This window comes from Micromys minutus (genome assembly GCF_963924665.1).
Source record: "Micromys minutus genome assembly, chromosome: 2".
Classification (NCBI taxonomy): Eukaryota; Metazoa; Chordata; class Mammalia; order Rodentia; family Muridae; genus Micromys; species Micromys minutus.
In genome coordinates this window covers 3968298-3988400 of record NC_137971.1, presented here as the reverse complement: position 1 = coordinate 3988400, position 20103 = coordinate 3968298, and the positions used below count along the sequence as shown (strand labels likewise).

The 20103-nt window shown below is 50.2% G+C and overlaps 1 protein-coding gene across 1 annotated transcript in view; it reads right to left on the bottom strand.

The window, feature by feature from the left end:
• AFAP1L2 (actin filament associated protein 1 like 2) overlaps positions 1-20103 on the bottom strand; it is a 91368-nt gene that overhangs the window by 17951 nt on the left and 53314 nt on the right. The window contains exons 2-5 of the mRNA XM_080911621.1: positions 17168-17296; positions 11727-11801; positions 10432-10526; positions 4933-5023 (exon numbers count right to left, since the gene is read on the bottom strand). Coding sequence (XP_080767747.1) covers positions 4933-5023; positions 10432-10526; positions 11727-11801; positions 17168-17296 — 390 coding nt within the window. The remainder of the gene's footprint in view (positions 1-4932; positions 5024-10431; positions 10527-11726; positions 11802-17167; positions 17297-20103) is intronic.

Sequence of the window (20103 nt, the reverse complement as noted above, 5' to 3'; positions counted from 1 at the left end):
ATGCATACACCCACTGACCCATGCATTCATCCAGGTGTGCATGCATACACCCACTGACCCATGCATTCATCCAGGTGTGCATGCATACACCCACCGACCCATGCATCCGTGGGCCCATGCATCTGTCCACTATGTATCCATTATCTATACATCAACATATTCATCTAGCCATCTTTTACAACATATTATGGGAAAGGAAAGGTTCCAATGACACCCCCATCTAGATCTAGTGATCTTGATATTCTGCCTGAATTCCCAATAGACAAGGATGTTCCCCTATTGCTAGATACCCCCCCTTTACCCAGGAAGACATGCCCATTTGCTGTTTCCCTGAGCCTTCTACATAGTAGTTTCTGCTCTGTCCCTGAGACAGACAATAGCCCCTACCATCTCATGACTCACTTCAAGAGACGAACTTGTGGGTGTCCATTTTAGCTTTTCAGCTAGGTTCCTGCATATTGGTTAGAAAGAACTGCAGTTGAACTGGACTGCAGGAAGGTGGGATGAGGTTGCCGTGGTCATTATTTTAGCCATGGCATCTGTTGTGGTAAATATTAAAAGGCAGCTTAACCTTTTATCCCGCGCCTTGCTGGCCAGGTGCCAAACTAAATGCATTTACTTTGTTTCAATACTGTTAATGGGGATTCTTAAGTATTTTCACCAGTTTTCCTTAAGAGCAGTGTGATACCACTCATCTTCCCGCTTTACCAAGTACACATAAAACAAATGGGCCGTTCATAATACATATTTGCTATATATCTATTAAATACACAGAGAGAGAACAAAATGACACTTTCCAGAGGAGAGCCCTAAGGTCCTGTGTAGCTGTAGAACAGTAAACTCACAGCAGCCTCTCAGAAAGGACCAGGCAGCCACAAAGTATAGGTGCTTTATGATCCAGTTGTCACCATCTTGGATGGCTATCCGAGAAAACTAACTTTCAAAAAAAAAAAAAACCGAAAAAAAAAAAAAGTACAGGACCATGGTGTCCCAATGTCTTGTGGTATGAACATGTCTCATGACTAGTTCTCAAAATAAGTGTAAAAATTAAAAGACTGAGCTCTTGCCTAACCCACGTAAGACCCTAGGCAAGATCCCAGCACCAAAATAAAGAGACAACAATTTAACAATAAGAAGAAACATTATGCAAATTAACATAGCCATTGGAGAGTTGTTTAGTAGCCAGCAGCAAGGGGCTGGCTAAGTCAATATGGTTGAATCTACTTGGAAGTATTCTTGTACCCACATTCAATTAAAGCACCGAAAACTAGTTAAAGCAACTCAGTCAACTCCCTAAACGAAGAGGGCAAGGGGTGAGCAGCAAGTAAGCATGCAGATAAACCATGAGGAAAGAGAATTCTGGGAAGTTGTTCTTTAGGCCGATGGCCGGGCAGGTGCTTCAGCTAAGTTTCCTGAGCTGCCCGTATTGTGCCTTCTGTAACAAAGAATGAGCTGAGGAGTGGCCAGCACCACTGTGGTTCTTCTTAGAGAACAAGAAAGAACCTGGGCTGAGAGGCTACAAAGCTAGGTATGAATGCTCCGACTGTGTCCCCAGCACCCAGTGTGTGCTTCTCAGATGGACCTTCATGTCCCCAATGCCTGATGTGTGCTTCTGAGATGGCCCTGCACGTCCCCAGCACCCAGTGTGTGCTTCTGAGATGGCACTGCATGTCCCCAGCACCCAGTATGTGCTTCTGAGATGGCCCTGTGTGTTTCCTGAAGAGCTCTGGTGGTGTGAGGTTGACAGAAGCTAGCTGAGATATAACACTAATCCTAGTACCAGGAGTAGCTTGAGAACTTTGCAGGCAAATATGTTGGCTGTTGTGTTTATACTTAGGAAGGATGACAGCCCCTACGGTGAATTTCTTTAAGACAGATGCTGGCTTGCAGGGGTGTGGAGAGAGGAGGAATGAATAGCAGTGGATCCTGTTCCGTGTTTTCAGGTCCCGCAGGCAGAAAAGGGTATGACAATGATCATGCAGGACCAGTCATGGGGACAGGAAGAAGGCAGTGGCCTCCCAGAGCATGCACATGCACCCATCTCAGAACAGGTAACAAGCAGGAAACCACTGGCAGTCCAGCTTGGAGACAAGCAGTACCCAAGGTGATCGTGGCGTAAAGGACTCCTTCAGGCAACTGTGCCCATCTGGGGACTCCAGTGGGGAGATGTCCTCCATAATGTCCTGTGTGGTTTATGTTCAAAGGTGTAGACAGAGGAGGGGCAACGGGGGAAGTGGAGGGAGGAGGGAGGGAGGGGAGGATGAAGAGAGAGGCACAGTCACACACCCAGATGTGACATGTGGCTGCCTACCACTAGAGCCATATTCTCAATCTGTGGGTAGTGACCCCTTTGGGGACTGAATGACCCTCTCACAGGGGTCACCTAAGACCATCAGAAAACATAGATATTTCCATCATGACTCCTAACAGTAGCAAAGTTATATTTATTTAGTAGCAATGAGAATAATTCTATGGTTGGGGGTCACCACAAATGACGAATTGCATTAAAGGGCTGCAGTGCTGTCTCCTCTGAGGAGTGGACGTCTCAGGAGAGGCCAAGGATATCATTCGTGAGGTCTGTTCACATGACCACTAGGGGTGACCAATAGTCCTCACCAGAGGGGTGTGGGCAGAATGACACGTGTCATGTCTGGGTAGCGCTTTTAAAAAACAGGCTGCCATTTTCTATTCCCCCTTTGCAGAGAGGATGCTTAGGCCCTGAAGGGTAGCTGAGCCAAAGGTGACAAAGCAGGACAGAGTCCCAGCAGCTGGCCTTATCTACAAAGCAGCACAATCCTGTTGGCCACCCAGCTAGAGCAATCCCTATACACAGTGACCCTTCCTCTTGCTGAGACCAGTCACCTTGCTCAAGCAGGTGTAGGGACAGCAGGCCGGAAGTGAGGGCTATTTGGCTGGCCACACAGTTAAAGGTCACAGGGATTTCTAACTTCCCAAGTTGACCCTAAACCTCATGATAGCAAGAGAGGGAAGCAGCCTTCCTGTCACCTGCTTCTCTGGCCCACTCCTCCTGGTTAGTTAGACGGACACAGTGGGACCCCATGGCCAGGCAGTAAGCAGCAGGGTTGCATAGGCCAGAGGTAAACAACAAAGGCCTGGGCGCTTCTGACCAGTTGTTGTGTGGAGTTGAAGAGTCTGCCCCTGTGTGTTTAGGAGACAGGTCCTGGCTGGCTGGGGCCACACCTAAGAGGAGATGGGCTCAGGATACATGGAGGTGCTCACTAGTGAGTCACTGTTTCTGCCTTCAGGATGCATCCGCAGACGGCATCACCACACCCTCGGTTGGCTTGGGTCTGAAATCATAGCCTAGCTGTGACTCGCCAGCACCTCACTGCCCACAGTGCCAACCACTGATAATATCCCTGGCCCCAACAAGCCCTCCCCTCCCACACAGCTCCTGGGACTGGAGTTCCATAGGTAAATAAGAAAGGGAAAAGCTGAAGTCACAGACAGCTCGAGGTCCCAACTCACTCTAGTCCTGTTGTTGAAGAAGTGTACGAGGCCCCGGCTGCTTCAGCCAAGTTTGTCCCGACCACCCGGCACCCACCCCCACCTTTGACATTTGCAAAGTTCTGTGTGACTATAAAACATTCTCACAAAGGAGAGTTGGCGGAGATGCTAATCTTGATGTTGCTGCCCTTGGGGGACACTTATCAACGACTTGTCCCCACGGACCATTGAGAGTGTTGGGGCCTGGGGGGGCGTGGCTTGGCAGTTGACCGCACTTGCTGATTTTACAGAGGACACAGGTTTGGTTCGGATCACCCACAGGTTTCTCACAGCATCCTGTAACTCTTAATTACAGGGGTTCTGGCGCCCTCTTCTGACCTCCTTGGGAAACACACCAACAAAATCAAGCCGGTTCCTTTCTTGAAAAGAAAGCCCGAATAAAAGAGTAAACAAAGCCTTGTAAGAGGCCACTGGTATTGGGGTGTCCTCAAAGGGGATCATAGGACCCTAGACTTCTCAATCCCACTTTTGCTTCTTAGCTTTGAAGTGATTGAGTTGCACATGGCTCCCTACAGGTCCCAGCACAGCCTAGAGCAATGTGCCTGCCTAGTCTTGAACTAGAGCCCTGAACCTGTGTCCCTAAAGAACCTTTTCACCTCACAAGCTATTTATCTCAGGCATCTCATGACAGTGACAAAAGGCCAGCTTCTGCAAGCTGAGGGGCCTGGCCAAGAAGACTGGGATGCTAGCATCAGCTTATACTGCCCATTTGCAATGTATCCAAAACCTAAGCCAGGCCAGTCATGGGCGGACCTGCAAAGGAAGGCTTATAGTCTCCCCTGAACTCACCTGGCCCCGCCACAGTGGACTCCTCTAACAATTCTGACCCTGTAGTTACCGGCTTGATCTCTTCCCCGTAGCTTCCAGCACCCTGAGGTCATGTCAGAACGCCTGCTTTTCTTAAGTAAGCCGAGCCACTGTCCTGTTTCAGTCCTTATAGCCATCACCAAACATAACCTGGTATATCTGTGGTCTGTGCTCTCTCCATTGGATTGAAGTGTTTTCACCCTGCTGCTGGGAGCTTAGTAACTGAATCCAGGGAGAGAACATGGATGTTTCCGTAGACTCAGCCTGACCTTCACGTCTAGTACTGCAGCCCCTTTAGCTGGCACAGCTCTCCTACGCCACCTCTTTGTGCTCAGTGCAGCAACAGCCCAGGTGAGGGGCTGGAACCCCATGGATACAGGAAGCTGCTTCAGTGGGTATGCTCTGCCCTTCTACACAAGCAGGCAAGGTCTGCACACTTCACGCAGACCAAAGGATGAATGAGGTATGGGCCAGTTCTCAGTGAGGTCATTTCCCGTGTCATGTCGCTGTGACTGCCCAAGGTGAGCCTGTCACCAGATAATGAGTCAGCTGTGGTTAGAGCAGTTAGACCCTCTGGGCCCAGCCCCTCGGACATACCATTGATGGATGTGTCAAATGGCTCAGCCTCTTCGTAGTAGCCCTCGGGAGACTCAATCTTTGGAATGGTGGGCTGTTTCCTCTCTGGAATCTGTAGCACAAACAGACAAAGCCAAGGGCTTTAGATGGAGCACACTGGGAGCAACCAGGGCTAACCTTCCATGTGGGAAGAGGGAGAACTCCAGGGTTTTAATGCTGTGAGACTGGTCGTTATGGCACATCCTGGCTCCGTGTTCCAGGATAGGTAGAGCGTGGCAGTGAGCTAGTTCCACATCTCCAGTCCTCAATTCTGAGATTCCCTGGGGGTTTTCAACCTGCTTCAACAGCCCACATCAGCCATAAAATAAAGCAGTTTGGACAAGCAAGGACGGTCTCCTTTATCAAGGATCCCCTGGGAGGAAGCCTTCATTGTAAAGAGCCACGCCCAAATCTCCCAGAGAAGGCCTTCTCTCTTCCAGCCCCTCCACACTCTGGGTGCTCTCTCAACCAAACTAGCTTCCTCAAACCTTGAGACTCACAGTTCTCAACCCCCTGTGGTCTCCAGTGGTATCTGGGTACACAGGAGACTGAGAATCACAACATCCTCCATTGTTCTCACTGTTTCTCACCCAGAAGAACATGGGCTAGGACTCTCTATCACAGACTTCATTGTTTCCCGAGCAACATGCCAGCGGTGCTCCAGCACCCTATCGGCAAGGCAGACACACAGCCTGAGGAGACATGCGACCTTAGATGGTTGGCTTGCATGGTGGTTTGAATAAAAAAATGGCCCCCACAGACTCATGTGTTTGCATGTTTGACCCATAGAAAGTGGTACTATTAGGAGGTGTGGCCTTGCTGGAGTGGGTGTGGCCTTGCTGGAGTGGGTGTGGCCTTGCTGGAGGAAGTATGTCACTGTGCAGGCGGGCTTTGAGGTCTCTCATATGCTCAAGCTATGCCCAATGTGTCAGTCTCCTGTTGCCTACAGATCAAGATTCAGAATCTCAGTTCCTTCTCCAGCACCATGTCTGCCTGCATACCGCCATGTTCCCCACCATGACAGTAATGGACTGAACTCTGAAACTGTAAGCCAGCCCCAATCAAATGTTTTTCTTTATAAGAGTTGCTGTGGTCATGGTGTCTCTCCACAGCAATGAAACCCAAAGACAGCTTGTGTAGACTGTAGTAATAACAAAAAGCAGAAATGTCCGTCACTTGGAAACATGTAGAATTAAACTATGCTGGGCAGCATGAAGCATTCAGTAAATGTTCGTTTTTACCATCCTAAAAAAAAAAAAAAAAACAAAAACATCAAAGTCCCATGCATGTGTCCTACAATCCCAGACACAGTGACTTATCACCAGATGTCAAAGGACAGGGATGCTAAAGTCTCAGGGCGAAGGAAGAAGGACCACTCTCTTAAGCACAAGCATCAAGATATGGAGATTGAGATTGTAGTGGATGGTTTTACATCAGCTTGACACAAACTGGAGTTATCTGAGGGGATCTCAGCTGAGAAGAAGCCTCCATAAGATACAAGCTACGCGGCATTTTCTTAATTAGTGGTAGATGGGGATCCTCGGCCACTGTGAGTGGCGCGTTCCCTGGGCTGTTGGCTCTGAGTTCTGTAAGAACATAGACTGAACACGCCATGAGGAGCAGACTCATAAGCCGCACCCTCCTCCTCTGCATCAGCTCCTGCCTTCAGGTTCCTGCCCTGCTTGAGTTCCTGTGCTTGCTTCTTTCAGTGATGAACAGTGATGTGGAAGTGTGAGCCAGATAAGCCCTTTCCTCCTCAGCTTGCTTTCTGGTCGTGGTGTTTCTTCCCAGCACAGTAACCCTAACTAAGACAGTAACCGTGAACCGCGCGGAGATTTGATTTCAGTGCTGAAATAGGTATCCGAGGAGGAGACGAGGAAGAAGCCACCATGAGCTGCAGGATTTACCAACAGCCACATTTCATTTCTGCTTGTTCTCCTTGGGGTCTCTTCTCTCAGCTACTCACTCCGAGGGTGGCAGTGTAGAGAACAGTCCATAGGGTGAATGTGCGAAATGTAGCAGATGGTAAGAAACAAAAAGTGGGTGGCTGGTGGGTGGAGCCATGGGCTGAGGGCTCTTGTGTACCAGTTCCTCCGATGAGATCTAAAATCCATGGTCCTAGATGATCTGAGGCAGTCACCAACCTTCCCTGGGGAACAACACCGGGTGGAAAATTCTGTGGCCACACTGACCTGGGAAATGCTGTGGATGTCAGCTGCTTCCCTACCAGAAAGCTCTACTGAGATCAGCACGAATGTCACGGTCAAGCCTCAAGGGGTGTGTGGGGTAGGGGTGGTGCTTGCCAAGACGGTACAGTGGCCAGCGGACATCTGTTTCTCTTGCAGTGACCACAGCACCTGGCTGTGCAGCCTGCAGCCTGGAAGGATTTAAGCTGTGAGTCACTGTCCACACCCACACCCACACATTTGCTCCAGACCCCTGGCTGCCCTCTATGGTTGGATAGACCTGTTCTGGTTGTGGGGACTACAGTGAGGACCTAGTCACCGGAGATGTGTCAGGGATGAACTGACAAGCACTCCAAGCCCAGGACAGGGACCACCATCCTGGTCCAGACACAGGCATTATGGGCCCAGCATTTGGATGGTTTTCCCATAGCGCCCTGATTATGTGAAGTCAGGAGAGGGAAGAGGGAATCTCTGTCTGAGGCAGGCTGGATGGAACAGCCATGCGGTCTTCCTGGGAGGCCCCGGCAGCAGTGACTCCTGAGTTTCCTCCTCCTGGTCCACCCGACTCTGCTCCTCTGGTAACATTAGACCAAGACTTTTACTGCTTTGGGCAAAGTGAGCGGGAAGACCTGCGGGGCCCAAGCATGTGTGGGCAGGAAGAGAGGGCCTGGGGAGTAGAGCCTGCCCTTCCTCATGCCACATCTGGAATCACTGGAGGGCAGTAGTGGGTGCATAAGAAATTTTTTGGAAGGCCTTAGGCATGCAATACCCTTCTAGTAAAGAAAGTCCATCTGGTGGAGGGAGGGCCCTGCACTGTAATGTCAGCTGGTGCTGCTGGACCGGTCCCCAGGCCTGGAGTCTGTCCACAGGACAATTACCACGCCTCGGAAAGACTCCTGGGACTGAACTATTCCTGGGCCGACAATGTCTCCATCTCGAGCACCAGCTTTCTCTCAGATGTGGTCTGAGCCACCCCATCATGGACAGAGCATGAAGGATGATCAGGAGAGGACCATGACTACCTCATCCTCTCCCCTTCAAGTCTTCACACTGGGGAATGCCGAGAATCCCAGAGGCTCCAGGTCGGTTGGAATGGATTCTTTAGAACTGTGACCAGAGCCCAGACTCTGGGCTCTCTACACCGTGTTTATGAGACACAGACTTCTAGAACAGTTCGGACAGGGGAACTCTGCCTATTGAATATGCCACCCCTCCTCGTGTTGACTCGGGAGTGCCTGGCCTGGCAGGTGGCATTTCACAGATGTATCTCCCAGACCCCCAAAGTACTGGGGTGATCGTGAATCGGGGAGAAGCTGGGAGGAGCACGGTGCCCCACCCTGCTATAGAGCCAGCAAGAAGCCCGTGTTCACATCCAGCCTCTGCCTCCTGGATGTCTGCCTGGGCCAGGCCTCCCAACACTCTGAGACGGTGACATAATCACCTATCCCTTAATGGGCAGTCAGTTTTGTATGGAGTAGGGTAGAAGCTCAGGAAGAGACCATCAGCAGCACTGCTCAGACACCCAGAGAGGACGGGTCAGCCTGCCGACATGGAGAGTCCCACTAGCTGTCAGTTAAGGGGACTTCAAGCATGGGACGCTGACCCAGGTACTCAAGAACTATGTCTGTGTCCCACATGGTGGTGTGTGTACCCCTGCTGTCCTTAGAAAGCCTTGGAGGCTGGTTCAGAGCCATCCTGGGGTTAAACCCTTCTTGAGCCTCATATAACCTCCTAGATGTGGCGTTGGGTTTTCTAGAAAGCCTCCTTTTGAGGAAAAGAATCTTGGATCAAGTTTCGACACTGCCACTCCTAGACTGAGACAATGGGTTTCTGTCACATTGTTCTGACTGGATTTATGATGATGATGATGATGATGATGATGATGATGTCAACATGACACAGTAAGAGTTATCTGAAGAGAGGGAACCAATATTGAGAAAATGTTATCATAAGATTGGCCTGTAGTCATGTATGTAGGGCATTTTCTTGATTAGTGCTTGTTGTGGGAGGTGCCACCCTGGGCATGTGGCCCTCCATGTTGTAGGACATAACACTGAACAAGCCGTGGGGAGGAAGCCAGTGGGCGACACGCATGGCCTCGACTTCAGTCCCTGCCTCTAGGTTCCTGCTTTGAGCTGCTGCCTTGTCTTTCCTCAGTGATGGCCTGAGACTGGGAGCCAAAATTAACTCTTTCCTCCCCGAGTCGCTTTTGATCCAGTGTTAACCACAGCGACAGAAACCCAATTCACCCTAAAATGTAAACACGCTGACTCATCTCACCACAGGTTGCCTTAGCGTGTCACAGACACTGTTCTTATAAACGTAACCCATTGGACGTGACCAGCTGCTCAGACAAATGCCAACAACTGTCACTTCAACACCAAGGAACACACTGGGCATGGTGGCCACTCCTTTAATCCCAGCACTCAGGCGGCAGGCAGATCTCTGAGTTTGAGGCCAGCCTGGTCTACAAAGTGAGCTCTATCTGGCCTACTTGGTGTACAAGAGGCATGAGGCGGCTGGTGAAAGGTTCTTGTCCTTTGGAGCTTGTATCTGGCGAAGGAGAAAAATAATGAAGCAGCTATGCCAGTAGTGACAAGGGACAGCAGCTCAGTGGAGGCAGAGCAGGGGTACGGTGGCCTGTCATTTAGGATACTCTAAGAGCTTCTGAGAGAAGAGAACAGGCACAAGCCAGTAGCCCAGAAAGTACAAAGACCCTGAGGTAGAACCAACCCCGGGGGCAGAAGGGCAGTGAGTGGAGGCTGCCTGTGCAGCTGTTGGGTGGGCGTGCAGCCTGGGGACCATGTTAGGAACAGGAAGTCTTTTTCTAAGCTTCACATGGCCCTCTGGTGGGTTTCAATGCAGTGCGGTAGAAACTCCTTTTTTTATTCTGCGTTTGAGGTAGCGTCTCACTGTTAGGCCATGCTACCTGGAACTTAGTGTGTAGCTCAGGCCAGCCTTAATTAAACCCATGATGATCCTCCTGCCTCAGCCTCCTGAGTGCTGGGATCAGAGGCATGAGCCACCATACCTGTTTAGAAGGTCACAGACTCATGAGCTGCTAATCAGAACTGTTTATGGCCCTGAAGTGTTAGGTACAAAGTGACCCTTGACAAAAGCACTTGAGAAAGCCCCCAGGCCCATTCCTCTGAGCACCTGGAGTGTCCTGGTCCAGTTTCCTGTGTTCTGACTTCCTCCTCCTCCCATGTCCTGCACACGGACTGCGATAGGAATGGGTCAGAAGCTAGGCAGACAGGCAGGTGGCCATGATCAAGTGTCCTGGCCTGCCACTCACCATCTTGGGTGGAGGGAGGTCTGGAAGGCTCTTCTGAGGGGCTGAGGAGTGCTGGCTGGGATCCCCGTTGGTCAGTGGACCCTGCTCCTCGGGAACTGTGGGCAGCAAGCAGAGAAGGCTTCGGTGAGGAAAGGCAGGTTCTCATTACCCAGGAATGTCTGCTGGCTTGTCCGGTCCCTCTCCTGTATATTCTATTTGAGCAGGTGTTAATTACTCAGGCAGGCAATCCCTCCAGCCAAAGTTGTTTTTTTCCCTCCAGGAATAGGACATAGCAGTGGGCAGCACTCTGCAGATTCCTCAGAAGTAACCAGCATGGGGTTTCTGGAAGGCTCTGCTGCCCTCCCCCACCTCCCCCATTTAAAAAAAAATTAGCCCAGCCACAGAGCTTCAGTGAGCGAGGCAGCTGCTTGACGGTCACTATATTGAGCCACACAAAGCACTGACCTGGTGATTGTGGTTCTTTCCGCCCACTGTTTACCCAGAAGGCAAGTGACCCTGGGCAGAGTGGCCACTGGCACCGCATGACTGTCTCCGCTCCTGACTTGGTGGTGGGGGAGGGTGGGGAAGGGGTGTGGACACCACGGCAAGGAAGATAGGCCACAGACTTCCAAGTCTCTCCAGTCCAACCAGCCCAGCAAGAGAGGCTGATGTCTCAGAGGCAAACCTTTCTCGGGACATGGCTGAGGCTTTGGGGGAAATCTCTTCCTGTCTCTAAGTCTTTCTGTTTGGAAATTAGAGAAAACTTGCTTGTGGCCCCCTGATGCTGAATGTTCTTAACATTCTGGGCCAGATACAGAGGTTTTTAAGAGAATGAGTTTTAGGCAGAGGAGAAGGTGCTAGGGACAAGGCCTCAGGTCCTTCTGGGAAAGAACCCACACTGCCTGAGGGTACCCCATGGGCTTCATCTTTCAACAGAACAGTTGCTGACACCACAGTTTTTGCCCCCCCTCCCAAGCAGACTTTCTCTCAAGGAGGCAGGGCTGGAACCGTGGGGTCAGCTCTCCTAGAATGTCTGAATTACGACTTCCTCTTCCTGCAACGATGCTGGGAAAAGCCAAGAGATTTTTAGGGACAGATTTTTCGTCCAATAGGCAAAAAGGTGGGGGCCCCATTGAAACATCCAAAAATATATAAACCCAAAAATACCATTAACCAAAGTGTGGATTCCAAAAATAAACCCCCGGGGCCTGTCTGAGAACTGGTGGGGAAGGGTGAGGAAGGGTGAGGAAGATGGGTGAGGTTTTTTACTCCTTTGTCTGGAGTCAGGCAGCACATCAGTTCTCAGAACCCCATACCTTTGTCTGGAGATGCTGAGTTCTGTTCGCTGTTGACTGACACTTTGTTCATGTAAATATATTCCTCATCAGAACCTGCAGAAGGAAAGACAGGAAAAAATGTGGATTCACGGGACTTGTGCTTCCAGAAGGAGACAGCATCCACCACCTAAGGCATTTCCACATTTTCAGGGACAGGGAGGACACTTGGCAGGGTTTGGGGAGAAGGCTCGGTGACCCAGAGCACTTGCAGTGCATGTGGAGGACCAGGGCTCCATCCTCAGCACCCACAGGCAGCTCTCCACTGCCAGGAACTGCAGTTCCAGTGGCTGTGCTGCCTGCCCCTGGCCTCAGGCGTGCATGTGGTATGCATATACACATGCAGGCAAAACACCCATGTGTGTGAAATAAAATTAGGTAGTTATGAGAAAGGAACACTTGGGGTTTCAAGTTGAATAAGAGTCAATCCTAGAGACAAGTGGCAGATGTCCAGTGAAGAAAGGGCAGGATGCCCCCTGCTGGTTTTTCTACCCTGGAGTGGGGGACGGAGGACAGAAGGCACAGAAAGATAGCTTCAGGGCCAGAATGGGTAAAGGGAAAAGCATCCATCCCTCAAAGATCTACCCACAAACTAAAGATGTCTCTTGGCACGGTGAACTATTTCCTATCTGCCTTTCTTATCCTGATATGAATCATCACAGTGGACTAAAATCAGAAGCGTCTAGATTAAAGCAAACCATACAAAAGCTGGTAAAAGCCTCCCAAAGACCAGGGTGGAGAAGGGAGGTCAGCTTTGAATGGAGGAAGGGGTGTGGATGAGTGAACAAGAAGACTAGATGTAGGAAGTGGGGAGCACCAACTATTTTGCTCTGTCCTGAAGATTGAAACTTGTGGTCATATAACCATGACCTCCTTTAAAGTTGTATAGGTCGGGTCACTGTTCTGGCTGGTGCTGCTGGCAGAGAGGGGACAGCCTCCTGCTACATGCCTGGCTCTTAGCCTCTATACACCCATCCTTGGGGGCAACCTAGAAAACTCTCCATGGCTTCTCAGACCTTGATGGTCCCTCTGTGGCCCTCAATTTGCATTTCCTAGGAACACATAGCCAGTACATTCCTGTGGTTACACAGTGTTCCTGAGCCAACGGATCCAATGCAAACCTTTGCCAAAGGATCCAGTTTTTAAAGCCAGGCTCTTCCATGGCCACAGACTGCTGACTCTGTCCCGAAAAGAAGCTTGTGAACCAGAGTCCAGAGGAGGCTAGATGGACCCTATATTGCAATTATATATATATAGATATTGCAATTAATGTTACAGTGTTGATCAACTTAGGGACCAGCCAGGGAGAGGTGAGAGACAGTTCTGCCAAGCTCCTCTATGAGCAGCAGCTTCTGGAAAGAACACTTGGCCTCTGTGCCTCGGTCATCCTACCCGACCCAGATGGAAAGCAACCGAGGTGGAAGCCTGCTTGCTCTGGCTGAACAAAACTCGAGTTTAGGTAATGTGAAAAAGTAAGTTGGTCCATGGCTGACAAAGATTAGAGGCAAACAACACAGAGGCTGGAGATACGAAAAAGGCAAAGCAAACCACTGCATCTCAAGTTCAGATGCGTCACCAACAGTGTGCAGAAGTGAATGGCTTACCAGAGACTGTAAATAGACAGTCACGTTGAACTTGATTTTGGAGGAAAGTTTTACATCATCCCATCCTTCCTTCTAGCAGTTCCACTATCTTCTGGGACTTACTTGAAGTTCATTGTAATATTGCATTTGGTCTTTGATTTTATTTGTGGTTTTATTATATGACTGCAATTGTATTGCATTGTAATATTGATTTATTTTTCACAACTAAAAAGCCTACTAACAGGGGACAAGAGGACCTGTCATCTACAGAGAGTGGTACTTCTCACAGAACTGGGGCCAGGCAGGAGGAAAGGCTGAACATCTTGGCTACAGTTGGCTAGCAGAGTGAAATGCCTCCTGTCAGATGGCTGGAACACCCTGGCGTCTTAAACAGAGGAAACAGGAGCCATATTTCTTGCTGGCGAAGGTATGGCATACAGGCTGCCAAGTCTTTGTTAGAAGAGCATCAATCCATGCCCTGCTATCAGCCACAAGCACAGGGCCTACCAGCTAAAAAATAAAACCCCAGAAAACCCAGATAGATAGTTCCATTTGAAAATTATGAAAGCACTCATTAGGTGTGCGCACACGAACATGTGCACACACATTCATGTGCACACACGTGTACACATACATATATACATACACACATGCACACACATGTGCACAATGCACACACACACACACACATGCACACACATGCATACATACACACACACAGCTTCTCATACTGCACCCAACATGTGAGGACCACAGTCGGTTTTCAAGGGAGTGGAGTAGCCGGTTCCTCTTCAAGGCTGGAGAGGGAGCTGAGTCAGCAGAGATTCATGGTGAGGCAGGGAGGAAGACAGATGCTACAATGGGTGGGGATGTCTTAGGGTTCGATCTAGGCTGGCGGGTTTATTCCAGTGTGAGAACTTCAGAGGGAGGGGGTGCAATGGTTAGATCTGCCCATTCTGGCTCCACCACTCAGAACTTGGGGCCTCTGGTCCAGTGACTTACCTTCACCGGTAAAGTTCCTTCTGCCACACCACCAACTCCCTCACAAATGTTGAGATAAGGATTAAATGACATAATCCGAGTCACTGTGCACATTCACACTGTCCTAGACACAGTTCCATCTGAGTTAATTCTTGGTAGTCTAAGTGGTGCAGGGAGGGCCACAAGGCAAGGTTCTCAGTCATATCTATCTATCTATGTCTATCTATCTATATATTTATATCTATATAGATAGATAGACATAGATAGATTTAGATATAGATAGATTTATATATATCTGATATATGGGTCTCACCCCTGAGAATTTCAAGAGGTGGTCAGAAGCCTCAATAGGGCTGGACACACCCATCGGAGGCCTTGGGGCTCTCTGGAGGTGTCCCAGATCCCATAGCTTGCAACCATTGGCCTTTAGCAGAGAATGAGTAGGAAATGTCAGAGAGAGCAAAGGCTACCTCCCAGGGACAGCAGGCTAAGCCCAAAGGGATCCCAAATGGAAGGCCTGGCCAGTATACAGGCACCAAGAACCACAGGTCAGACGGGTGACAGCAGGCTTTCTCACAGGGGTGTCTTTATAAGACATTACAGTGTTATATCTTTAAAGGTCTGGGATCCCGCTGTTTGAAGGGTTCCCTCAATGAGTCCTCTGTAAGGTGACTCTTCCTTTCCAGCCTTCCCTCTTTGTAGTGTGTATCCCCCCTGCTTCCCACCTTCTTTGATGTGCAGTCTGGCAGTCTGGGAACCATGGGTGAGTGAAGGGAGAGGGGAGTGGCTAGCCAGCATGGTTCCTCCAGAAGGGAAGGCTTGCGGGAATCTAGAAACACTCCAACTTACCACATCTCTGCTCTGCAGAGAAAACACACTTTCTACAGGAAGCAAAGAAAGGAAGGGAGACCCCCAAAGTAGCCTGTGAGATTCAGGCTAGATTCTGGGAGCTGTCTGGACGGTGACAGTTGGAGCAGGTAAACACTTCCCTTCCCTGGCAGGGACAGTGGCCTTGCCTGCCAAGAAGCAGATGGATCTGGTGCCCTCTGATGTCCCCACACAGCATGTCTAGTCACAAACACCTGATGTATAAAAATCAGCTACACTCAGCTATCGGCAGTTCATGAGGGCTGTCTCAGAAAAGCGACCCTGAATTTGCTAGAAACGAAACCATCTATCCAAAAGAATTATACAGGAGTATGCACAGAGACTGCCAGGCCTTGCAGCCAAAACTCATGAACATCCTGAGACAGCAACAAGTAAATACTCTGGCGATGAAAGGAGCGAGGTGCAGTCACACCACAGCTTTCATGAGTCTCCAAGAGAATGATGGCATTTACACGCAGTTCCACAATTGTCTTAGGTGAGAGAAACGCTTGCCTTGGAGTGGAGAGGGGAAAGAGCTTACAGAAAATAGGATAAGACTGTATTTAAGAAAAACAGCTGTGTATATGCATATGCATGTGGGAGTCAGAGGTCAACTAGAAATCTTGGTCCTTAATTGCTCTTAGTCCCTCACTGCAAATGTTCATGTGTAAGTCTTTTATTTACATGTGCATGTGCACACGTGTGTGTATGTGCATGTGTGTGTGTGTGTATATGTATATGTGCATGTGTGTGTATGTGTGTGTATATGTGTGTGTATGTGTGTATGTGTGTGTATGTGTGTGTGTATGTGTGTGTGTATATGCATGTGTGTATGTGTGTATATGTGTATGTGCATGTGTGTGTATGTGTGTGTATATGTGTGTGTATGTGCGTGTATGTGTGTGTATGTATGTGTGTATGTGTGTGTGTGTGTGTGTGTGTGTGTATCAGCTCACCTGGACAGATACACATGGAGGCCAGAGGTTGAGACTGGATATCTTTCTCAATTGTTTCTCCACCTAATTTTCTTGACCAGCACCCAGTGAAATCTGGCTGTCTCCACCTCCTCATGGAAATACAAGAGCACACTGCGGTGTGTGGCTTTGTGGGTGCCGGGGAGCCAACCGCAGGCCTTCAGAGGCTTGTACTGCCAGAACTGTACTGACTGAGCCATCTTCCCAGCCCAGTAGATAGAATTTTCTGGACGATGGGAGTATCTTGTTTAGCTTTAGCTAGGGGCTACTCTGGTGTCTACAATTATCAAGCCACCGGATTCTATACTTATGGCCCGTGTGCCTTATTGTATGTTAATTCTACCACAAAATGGTGGGTAAATCATTAACTCATGATTCTGTGATCGGCCATCTTAAAGGTGTATCTTCTTCTCCCTTCAAGCTTCATAATTCTAGTCGAGTTATTTAAACTCTGTGGTCTGAGTTCCCTGTGTGGGAACATCACCAACTGTGCATGGTTGTCTTGAAGGTCATATGGTTCACACACACAGGTACAGACTTCTTGGGCAGTACACAAGGAAGCCCTCCGGTGCTCATAAGATCTTCCCGTCTCTTCTCTTTTAACCAGTAGGGAGAGGACTTTGAACATACTCCACTTTAAATTCCACTTGCCAGCTGACATGTGGAGTGTTTAGAAGGTTTCTAGACAAGTCACCAGGTGCCACTGTTAGGAGCTAAATGGTGCCTCCCTCGCCTTAACTATTAAACGCTAGTCTTCAGGGTCTCAGAATTTTTATTTGGACACGGAGCCTAAAACCGAGGCCACCAGTGTGACCCCTAGTCTAAGATGGAGGGCACAGACGCACTCAGAGGTGGCTGTGTGAGGAAACACCAGGGAGAAAGTCCTCAGGAAAAGCCATCCTTGCTGACTCCTCACTCTCAGGTGGCTGGTCTCTGGAAGTGTGTTGTGAAAGTGTGTGTGGCGCGGTGCCGTGAGAGGAAAGCTCGCCGGACCACCTGAGGCCAGGCCCACACTTACTGTTGCTCTTGGTGTAAAGTCGCAGGAGCTCCGACAGGCCGCTCTTCTTCACTTCAGCCACGCTGCTCAAGTTCTCCTGGTCTAGAATCTTGAGGAAGTCGTCCAGCTCCGTCAGCAGCTGCTCCAGAGCTAGGGATGAGGATAGGAGAGCCAGATCAGGGAATGCGTCCCCACAGGACCTGTGGTCCCAACAGAAAGGGGCTCCTGCGAGGCCTGGGAGAAACACTGGCTTGGGGAGGTTGTGCGCGGCTTCAGAGTCGACCTCCCCACCCAGCTTCCTAAGGTTGGGAGTCACAATGTTCTTACCTACACTAACACTGTCACAGGACCTAGGTGGATGAACAGAGGTGGGACAGCCCTGGAAATGTCAAGATGGAGTTAAGCAGAAGAGGGAGGCACAAAATGACAGCACCCCACCCCCACCCCAATGGCACAGAGAGAGCAAGGAATGCCCCTCACCCAACCTCATAACCTGGGACACTGGTGATCCGTAAGCCTGGCTTGCTGTGGAGTTAACAAGAACGTAACCGGGGCTGGTGTATGCTGTTCCCAGAGAGCTCGAAGAGACTAGCACAGATCTCTGAAATGGGGGGCCTTCACGGGGAGGGGTGTTGCATTCTGAACGGCTATTCACAGCCTCCCATCTGAGACTACGATGAGCTCAGCAGAGAAACCAGCACAAGCCGAGGAGGAAGATGAGCAAAGGGACCTCCCAGTCTTTGAGCGGGAACTGGGGTGTAGGTTGTGTGTTCCCTGAACTTCTGAACCTCTCAGAGAGGCCAGGCCCCTGCTGCCACCTCAGTCCCACAGAGAGGAGAGTGGGTGACGCTGGAAACTCGTCCTCACTTCCTCACCCTCAGCCTTTCCCAAAAGCTGCCTAGTTTCTGGAAAATGGTCTTTGTTTATGTCTCACACAAGCAAATGCAAACTAAGCCAAAGGGTGTACAATGTGGGTGCCTGGTCCTGGGGAGACAAAAGTGACTCAGATGGGCCCTAAGCACCCACAGGGACATCTATTGAACAACCAGATTAATATTGGGATGCCCCCAGTGTTCCAGGAATGCAGAGGACTGGGGGTTGGCGGGGACTGGGGTGCAAGGTCTAGGGGTTATCTGGGAGAAGAGAAACTGGTCACTGAAGCAAGCATAGAACTTACCGGGTGAACAACTGTGTATCACAGGCACACGGCGCATGGGGCTGCGCGGGGAATTGGCTTCAAAGGAAGAGCGTGAGTTCTGAGACCAAAACTAAAGGCAGCAAGCAGAGCAGCGAAGAGTGCTCTTCCATAAAGTGGAGATGAGAAATGAAGGCGGGGAGGAGGGACCAACGGCTGGAGGGACCAGTGCGACAACTGCCCAGGCACAGATGGGAATGATGAGTGGTTGGCCTAACCGGACGGCTGGGCGGGCGTACCCTCATGGTCTCCAGTTCTCACGGCTTCTTTGCAAGTGCAGCCGTGGGAATGGAGCGCTGAGGCTGTTTTAACCCCAGAGAGTAGTGACGGTGAGTGCAGGTCCAAAGGCCTTGCTGTCTGCAGTATGTTGGTGGGCAGTGTGTCCATTTAGCTGTGATGGGTGATTGGAGCCATGCAGCTTCCGTGCCCTGCTGCCTCAACAAGCAGGGTTCACAGAGAGCAGAAAAGGAAGGCTGGAGGAGGCCCATGATGGGTGGAGCCACGGGTAACATGCGCCCTACAGACATGCGCCCTAGAGGCAGAGTGACAGCAGACAAGCGCCCTACGTACCCGGACATGCGCCCTACCAACAGCGGGTTGGAGGCTGTTTTCCCGACCTGGCAGGTTGCGCGCCGGCTGGACACGGCAGAACCTACTTACTCTGAGAACGGCACTGGCATTTTTTTTAAAGAACATTTACAGGAAGCACAAGCATTAAGAGAGATGTAGCTGAGGGGCTGTGTAAGCCTCTGGGGACGAGCCCGCATCATTTCCCTCCTTTTCTAGATCCCCATCACAGCATGTTCAAGTGTCCTCTCCATGAAGCCACAAGTGACCAGCCACACTCAGCTCTCTTGCCAGCCCTATCTCCCCTGCTCTGCTGGTTCCTTTCTGTGCAAGCCAGCTGTCCTGAGCCATGTCAGGGTAGACATAAGCCCCTTGTGGTGAAGAGTCAGGCTTGGTGTATTTGGGCACTGTATTAGATACTTTTCACATCGCTGTGGGAAAATACCTTAGCATACAACTTAGGGAGGGAAGGGTTTGCTTTGGAGGGATCGTCAGGGCAAGAGCAAGGGCGGTGTCAACATGAGGCCGCTTGTCACATGACATCCATGTTTGGAAGCAAAGAAAGATGAGTGTGGTATTCCCCTCACCTCTTTTCCATCCCATCTGGGACCCCAGCCCATTGGACAGTGCCATTCAACATGGAGGGTGGGTCTTCTTCAGCCAGTTAAACTGCTCCGGAAACACCCAGGCATACAGAGGACTGTTTGTGTGGTAATTCCATGTTTCATTAAGGTGACAATGAAGATCACAGATATCTATAAGAGGCCAAGGACCCACGAGGCAGCCAGCCTTCCTCTCCACACATCTTTCAGGCCTTTGGTTACAGTGTCTAGGCAATAACAATCGACAGAGGCAGCACTCCAACTTGCGCCAACCCCAGTGACATTCTTCAACCCCCAGGGCTCAGAAGGGCAGGCCAGCCCTCGGAGGAATGTGGCTGTTCCATTGAGTCTCAGGGACCCTGATCATCACATTTCCCTTCGCCCCCAACTTCCCCCACGTTTTCATTTAGACTTCTTTCTTGTCCTTTGGTGCACAGAGGGGAAATAAGAACATGGTTCATTCTGGAAACTGTAGGCCCTTGTGTGGGCTTTTCATCTCGGCTCTGTTAAAGTTCAGGGTTGTCTGCTCGGGGTGTAAGTCATCAATAAGCTTCTTGTTGGGACTTCAAGGCCCACGCAGAGCTAGACTGAGC